Source organism: Syngnathus acus, chromosome 14 (assembly GCF_901709675.1).
Source record: "Syngnathus acus chromosome 14, fSynAcu1.2, whole genome shotgun sequence".
Taxonomy (NCBI): domain Eukaryota; kingdom Metazoa; phylum Chordata; class Actinopteri; order Syngnathiformes; family Syngnathidae; genus Syngnathus; species Syngnathus acus.
Genome location: NC_051099.1, coordinates 5,326,484 through 5,334,611, shown reverse-complemented (window position 1 = coordinate 5,334,611; position 8,128 = coordinate 5,326,484). Strand labels below are relative to the sequence as shown.

The 8,128-nt window shown below is 42.2% G+C and overlaps 1 protein-coding gene across 2 annotated transcripts; it reads right to left on the bottom strand.

Moving 5' to 3' along the window:
• Positions 1-163: 163 nt before the first annotated feature.
• On the bottom strand, positions 164-7,862 carry LOC119133754 (carbohydrate-responsive element-binding protein). 2 transcript variants are annotated; one of them, XM_037269889.1, is made up of 17 exons: positions 7,400-7,861; positions 6,280-6,386; positions 6,102-6,184; positions 5,937-6,026; positions 5,820-5,861; positions 3,874-4,054; positions 3,429-3,509; positions 3,146-3,291; positions 2,552-3,080; positions 2,398-2,471; positions 1,925-2,168; positions 1,634-1,737; positions 1,411-1,533; positions 1,214-1,341; positions 986-1,109; positions 687-816; positions 164-620 (listed from the first exon to the last, which is right to left on the bottom strand). In XM_037269889.1, exons 1-17 carry the CDS (start codon positions 7,708-7,710, stop codon positions 457-459), a joined length of 2,661 nt encoding a protein of 886 aa, XP_037125784.1. In that variant the 5' UTR covers positions 7,711-7,861; the 3' UTR covers positions 164-456. The 2 variants fall into 2 exon arrangements, with proteins under 2 accessions (XP_037125784.1, XP_037125785.1); XM_037269890.1 differs by having other exon boundaries at positions 457-620; positions 1,925-2,165; positions 7,400-7,862.
• Between the last annotated feature and the right edge of the window lie 266 nt (positions 7,863-8,128).

The window sequence follows — 8,128 nt, the reverse complement described above, 5'->3', positions numbered from 1 at the left end:
TACCTCTGTGATAGCGACATCTACTGGAGGAATTAAGACGTGCCGGTGTTTCCTTGGCCTAAAAATAACAAAATACAACAACTACATCAAGACTGAGAAGTGTCTTCAAAAAATTAGCTGCCACAAACCAAGGAGCTCCAAACACAACATGGGATTTTTTTTCTTTAATTGTTGGTCACAATATATACGGACACAAAATGCTTGCTGAACCACAATTCAAAGGCAATATATGTTTTTTAATTTTTGTCTTTATGGATCATTACAGAAGACCGTTTTCCGTCGCCATCTGCTGGTCAATACGAAAAATGTTGGCAGCTCTGAGCCGTTGTAATAAATGACAAAATCAAGCCGTATTTCAATTTTGGTATTTTTATATTTGAATGAAAATGAAATAACGGGTTGTTTTTCTATTTTGAATAACTGCTTCTAATTATTTCAGTCTTTTTTTTTTTTCCATCACATGTTGCGCATATGGACTTGAGCAGGTTGCTGTATGGAGTGGTCTAAGGTAGTAGAGGGGTCACCCTGTGTGACAGCGAGGGTGGCCTGCTCAGGCAGCAGTCTTGGCTCAGTTAGGATGGACGTCGTTGTGCTCAGGAGACGGAGTGAACTCAGGACCACTGCGGATGGAGACGCAAATAATCAGACAAGTGCAAAGGTCAAGTGCAACAATAAAAAAGACTGACTGGGTCTTAGAGAAGGCAGAGAACAGTGTTGGTCCAGCCAGGACAAAGTGGATTGGCAGAGTTGTTCCACACTGGCAGTGGACACCATTCCATTATAGGACTCAAATAGTGGTTCGATGATGATGCTGAACTGACACCAAGTTGAGGAAATAAGTCACTATGATAGTTTGCTTTCTGAAACAAATGTATTGTTTTGGTATTTTCAAGACTGATGTGTCCAATTTTTCTGTGTCACACAAGCTCACTAGTATTTAGACAAATTACTTGTTTCCTCCCTGTACGCTCACAGTTAAGGATACAATCCAGAACTTCCAGTTTTGCAGAGTTTGGGCCTGGACGTATTCCCGGAACTTTTGCCTCATGTGGTCAAATCGATGTCGTGTGATGGGCACACCCGTGGCCGGTAGTTGCTGTTGGCACGCACTGCAAAAAAAATAAAATAATGAAGACGATCTTAACTTGGCTTTGGTGTGTTGGACTCCATTCAAATATCCCAAAGAGGCCTCCAAGTCAACTAAAGGTCTCACTTGATGGCAGAATTCAGTAGCTGGATCTCATCTCGGAGTCTCTGAGCCTCCTCGTGGAGCAGAGCTCTCTCCTGCTGCATCTTACTGATGTACTCGGCGGTCTTCTGCAAGGTGGTGGCTTTGCTAATCTGAGGTGGATAAAATGCTGCATGATTTGGAATCACTGTTGAATAATCCCGTGCGTCCTTTCAATGTACCTTGATGCTCGGCTGGGAGCTAAGTGTCGTCACCAGGTCGTGTAAAGTGTCAAAGCCCATTTTGATGTTGAAACGTCTCTTCTGTTCAGCTGATATGTGAGTCATCCTCCTGGTCTCTGTTTGCTGGAGTAGACATGGAACATCACACATTGAGTGTATCTTGGCACATTTCGGCAGATTCAGCACCACCTTTTCCTATTAAAGAACATCTGATGTACTTTACCTTACTCATTTCTATCATTCCATACCCCAGGAAGCCTGAATGTGGAGATTCAGGATTAGAAGATTTCTCGAGCAGGTTTGGAGGTGATGTCTGGCCTGTGTAACCTGGAAAATCAAATAACACTTAAGTTTCTGTCAATTCCCAATTGTTTCAATATTTATTTAATCTCCGGAAAATCTTGACAAATTAAAATTACCGGGGAGCTGTCCACTTCAGCACCACACATATATTTGCTTTACAACAGCCCACAACAGTATGAGAAGAAAATCCATCTCACTTGAGTGCGCTTACCTGTTAAGCTACTTCTGTCTGTGCCATAAAGCTGGACAGGTGACAGTTTCTCAGTCTTAGGAACGAGAAGGGCTGCGCTGTTGTGTGCAGTGTCATCAACCAGCAGGGCGGCGGGCGCCGTTGGGCTTTTGGAGCTTTGACTCTGACCCTGAGCTGAACTCTGCTTGTGCTGCGCTGGGATGACTCCGTGCCAAATGGCTCCATGTTGCACTTGAGATGAAGCTGCTCTGGAGGAGGAAGCCTGCTGCCAAGACATATTTTACACACTAAGGAATCTTCAAAATAAAATCATCACACTTATATTTTCTGCTTATTATGTCTCATCTAACATCTAGCACTTTTTCTCCATGAGAGGAACAAATCAAAGAGCGAGACAGAACATTGCCAGAGTAGCTGTAGCTTAATTATGTGTTTCTACAGCAACGTTGATGAGATAGTTGATCTAGATTGTTTACTGCTGCAGGCGTGCTCACCGAAGCACCGGGAGATGGGGACTTTTGACCTTTGACTGTTACGTGAGTACTTTCAAACCCCACCGATGTCTTCCCTGTAAGAAAAAACAATTTAATCATGTTTGTGCTACTTTTTATGATGATTTAAAAATAAAAAAATAAAGAGGGGGAGCACCTGTAGAGAGCAGCTTAGCCAGACAGCTCGTGGGTGCAGTGAAGGAACCAGAAGATAGCCCCACAGTTGGACCGAATGTCCTCTCGCTTTCTTTCTTCTGCTTGTGTTTCCCTGGCACTGGTGCAGCAGACACTCGTTCAGGAACCGCAAAGCAGTGCGACGCGCCTCCCGGAGGCTGGTCTGCTTGAACCGGTTCGGACACGTAACCGAGGGAACGGCACGGAGCTTGGTGGTACGGGTATCTGTTAGCTTGCTGCGTAGCGCTCACTGTGGAAGCAGTGTGAGTGATGACGGTCGGCGTGACGCCGGCGCTGGTGTGGTAGCCGAACTTGTGACACGGGAGTGGGTAAAAAAATGGAACGGCTGAGGAGAAGCCCTGCTCAACGTCGCCGGGGAAGGGAAGAACGGGATCGGCGTACGACTGGGGTCCATAAGGTAGCGAGCTCGGGTGGTAGCCGCTGCAGTCCTGGTTTAGCCCTTCCCTTTGAGATGATGAAGCATGTGGCAAACTGCTGGATGACAAAGTAGCCTGCAGAAAAAGCCACTCGTGATTTGATGGACCAGACTGCGATGGAGCATATCCTGCGCAAGTACCTGTGAGAGCTCGCTGTCACCGAGTAATTGAGGAGCTGTGTGCATGGTGGCTCCAACGGGGGTAAGGCTGGATGAACTTTCAAAATAGCCAGAGTCTGCAAAAGCCATCTGATCACATGGCTGAAGACCAGAGTTCATGAAGATATCTGTGAAAAGGCACAGCAAAAAGAGACGAGATACCTTTTTAAATGTTGGCATCTCCATGATGACATGCATGAAACAGTTTAATATCATCATTTAGTTTTATTCTGAAGGGGGGGGGGGGGGGCAAAATGACAGGTACCTGGTATATCCATGAAATCATCCAAGTTGGGCTGAAGAGGAGTCAGGCCTGGTTGAATCATATCAGCATTTGTTGTATATGCTGAGGAGGGAGACAAGATTGTAATGAATTGGATGAAAGAATGTTATGTTTCCATCTGATTCAGAATTAGAAATGGAATGGAAACCAAATTTGCTGCTCATGTTATAATATTAACAGCCATTTGTCACTAGGCAGATTTCACAGGGCTTAAACCAAACTGCTTCTTTGGCCCAAAAAAAAAAAAAATACAGCACAGAAAAAAAATACCAAGATCAATATGTAAAGTTATGTTCCTAATAATATGTTAATAAAAAAAAAGACTAAAATCCTCATAATAGCTTTTGGGAACACCACAAACTTTGATGTCACCACAAATGTTATATTCATCTATTTTGATGAAGGTCTGGAAACATTTGATACTTACTGTTGTGCCGCTCACTGCTTGCCCAGGGGCATTGCTTCTGTGTCATGGTGAACAGGGTGTCAGAGATGTCAGACAGGAGGAGGTAGTCCAGGTCAAACATGGGAGCCTCCCCTGGTGTTGCCTCAGGCTCTGGATACATCTGACTGGACCATTTCTCCAACTTTTCCTGGCAGATTTGACCCTTCGGATACATGAGCCAAGAAAACTTAACAGTTGTTACAGACAACACAACATATACAAGACAAATTCAAATAATCGCCCATTTTGCATGATTGTTAATGCAGAAAAAAAAAAGTACTCAGCAACAACCTGTCGTCTAAAAGCAGATCCGTACAGAGCCTTTCCAGAATTCTGCCCAAGATGTGTTCATTCTGATCATCCACACCAGAGATGACATTTATAGGGAAGCCCGCACTGTATGACGGCCGGCCTATTTTGATTACGTTGACGCACGCGACTCTTCCTCCTGTAATTTGTTTTTGCTCCTTGATTGACCGTCACTGAAGAATAGTATGCATGTGCGGGTAGAAAAGAGTAAATATTACCACGTGTGTGATGAAAAATAAAAAAGTGGGGCATAGCGTTGAAAAGCACAAGCCCCTTCCAGGTAATCATTACGCCGGGTTTGTTCATTTAGTTTGACGTCTCATCATTTCAATAAGAAGGGCGATCTTTTGTCCCTGACCTAATTCTACGACAGTAGTCATCCTCACGTGCAGGTGAATAGGAAGATTGAAGGACCCATCAACTAAAGTGGGAAGCACAGACGCAATTTCCGACTTCCGGTGATTGGCTTTTAGGAGTGATTTTCCTCTATGCACATTTCATTCATTTTTTTTTATATTATTGAGATGGGATGTGTGTGTTGGTAGAAACGGGTATGAAGCTGAAATGAAAGGGAAGTTGTAAATTAAATAATAGTTTTCATCTTTTGGTTAAATAGACTCTTCCAAAAAATCTTCTGGGCATAAAGCAATGCATTAAAATAAAAAATTTTTAAAAAAGGATGAAAACTACCAAATTATTTTGAGTAGTGTCCATCCTCATCAGCTTTGTTCCGCCTCTATTTTCTCTCACCGTCTTTTGATTGTTTTCAAATGTGACGCCACCGCTGAAGGTGCGGTTTACTTTTTTTTTTTTTAATCCGTCATTTCGGAAAGTAGGTCAGATTTGATTAAACTGTAGATCATTTTTTTCCCTACAAAGAAAAAAAAAGACGAGGCTTGAAGAAACGTGCGGGTTATTGTCGCTACTCACGATGAACTTGCGTCAATTGCCCAAACATGACGCAAGTTTTGTTGTTGACGTTTTTATCTCAAGCCACCATTTTCCTAACTAGTTATTTGACTGATGCTAAACCCACTTTGTAAAAATAGTGACCATAGAGAATTCAAAAGTAAACAATACTTAAAGCCAAAATGAGGGTCAAACTTCATGTTTGTATAACAATATATATTTTCTGGTCACAATATTATCTATACCTTAAAAATTGGTTCCCCACTTGACTGGTGCCCCCCCCCCATCAATCACAAAGCTCCGTCACTTCCTGTTGAATTTGGATTTGACCAGCAGCTAGTTTACACAGCTAAGTAGCAAAATAGATGAGCCTGAATTAATTGTAGCTTCTGCTGCTTCCATTAGGCTGACTGGATATGTCTGCCTAATGGAGTCTACATCATGACCTTATTGATAACAACATCTGCTGGATAAAACTTCTGCATGACTGAAGAAAAATGTTCTCAATTTTTTTATGTCTTGCTTTCTCATGTCGATGGCTAAATGTGCAATAGGTTTGCTTTGAGTTGAAATCAAACAAAAAGGATAAACTTTCTAAATGTGCTATTGCACCTCTTGAATTCAATGTATTTACATTGAACAATTTCATTCTTCTTCGTATTAAATTACCTATATTGAGCTTTTGAATGCATCATATTAAAAAAACTTACCTCTTGCAGCATTGATATAATACCATCCTTCTCTTTCTGAAGCTGCAAAGGAACAATAAAATAGAGGTAAGTGTGGAATTGGGGATAAAAAAATGAATTAATAAATATAATACATACTCTTTTCTTGTAATAGATCCTCCACTTGTGATACTCCTTGATGACCACCTCAATCCGCCGCTTCCAGTAGCTGCCCTCTAATACAATGGCCTATATAAATGAAAGATAATTATTTTGAAGGCATTGGTGTATATTGAGGAATCCACAATAAAACAAATAACTTACTTCAGGCTTTCTGTGGGCATCTGCCTCAGATCCCTCCAATGGGGTGTTGAAGCCACACACGGGATTTTTCCCCTTTTTCACATCTAAATAGTATTTAGAGAGAAAAAATGCCACTGTACAGGTCCTGCGTAGATGATGTCAATTTCATGTACAGACATTTTAAGTGCGATAGACTCACATTGGATGAACCACGCTCTCCAAATTGCATTGTTTAGACGGATCTTATCCCTCCACAGTAACCGCAGTCCTTTGAAAGACTTCCATTTTGGGGACACAATCTTGCCGCTAAAAAGGTGGGGGGGGGGGGGGGGGAGAAAAACAATGGTGTTGCTTTCCTTTTCATACCTTAAGGCAGGGGTATTAAACTCATTTTTTTCAGGGCCGCATTGTAGTCATAGCTTCTTTCGGAGGGCCATTATGACATATGAAATGTATGAGCACCTCATTATATACAGTAAAAGCTACAAAACAAACTGCCAAATAACTCCTTTTCAAATCAGACGAGTAAAAACTGGTCAAATATAAAAAAAAAAAAGATATTAAAAGTGAAGACAATTTGCAATTCTAGTAATGACACATGAATTTGATGCAAAATTTGTCTTCGCGGGCCACGTAAAATGATGTGGTGGGCCCTATCTGGCCCCCGGGCCTTGAGTTTGACACCTGTGCCTTAAGGAGTAATTCGATCTTAACAAATGGGCCTACATCTCGCTAATTGTGGTTTTCCGGAGACTCCTAATGTGAGACACTCAATAGTTGCTAGGTAGCCAAGCCAAAGAGCACATTTGAATATGCTTCTAATGAAGAGCATCAGGAGCTCTCACTCACAAAACACCCGAGATGGCAATTTGCTCCAGAGGGAAAAACAGTGTAGTCTAGTTATTAAAAAAATATATGCAGCAGAGCAAATAATGTGTGGGGGGAAAAGGTGAAACATCAGTTGAGGATCCAAACAAATATCCAAACAAAGTAACTAGCAGATCATACATGGCTGAGCAGTATTATTTACATTTTCAAATTAAAGGTACATTACATTACTACATAGAATGAAAATAAATAATTGATCCAACGAGCCTACATTAGACTTTATGAAAATAAATCACTATGAGAAGCAAAAAATACAGCAAAAGTTCTGCAACACTCAAATCTATCCAGTGCAGCCAACTGGAATCAAAGTCCAGCTAAGTTTCCAAGTTGTTGCACAACAAACGAAAGCAAAAACTTCTCCTCTGCTAAGTTTTAAAAACAATTTTTGGGCTGCAAAAATTCAAAATAAGCAATCGAAATATTTTACGTACCTGTAGGCTAAGGACATGCACTCAAAGAGGCGCGTGAGTGTGGGGTCGATGCTTAGACTGCCGGAGCTGCGCGGCCCGTAGCGATACGTCTGGCACCAGGTTCGATTCACCGTGTCGAAGTCGTATCTCGGGCACCGTCCGCCTTTCACGCCGCCTGGCGACGCGTCGCGGTGGGGCGACGATACCATAAAGTGTCCGCTGTGAATGACCTGCGTGTAGGTGAAAGGCCCGTAAGATGGCCCGCTGACAGTTGATCGAGCGTGGTCCGCCTCGGAGTCGTGGACAGAACTAAGTCTTTCTTTATCCGCCATAGCCCTGGTTGGAATTCACCAAAATGCGACGGTCATGACTTCTGCTGCTCCTCCTTTAATGCAGTGACGGATTTGGGGAGCTTCTTTAAGGCCACACTACTTTTTCCTGAGCGCACGATTGCGCAATAGCATTCTATCCACTTCGATGGTGTTAAAGTCCCGAAGGGAAGCCCGAGGTGGTAATTATTAATAGACTTTTTTTTTTTTTTTTAAGGCAACACAATGTGACCGCGCTGGGGGAATAATTAAAGTGAAATGACAAAGATCCCTACAGTTGGGAATCACAGAACCTGTGTATATGTGAACTTTAGAAACCATCTTTACAGTTTTTATTGTCAACCATTCACTGAATATTCATATTTTTGAATCAATACCTATTTATATCGACTCACCGTTTAGAAAAGTAGCTTGGGCGGAT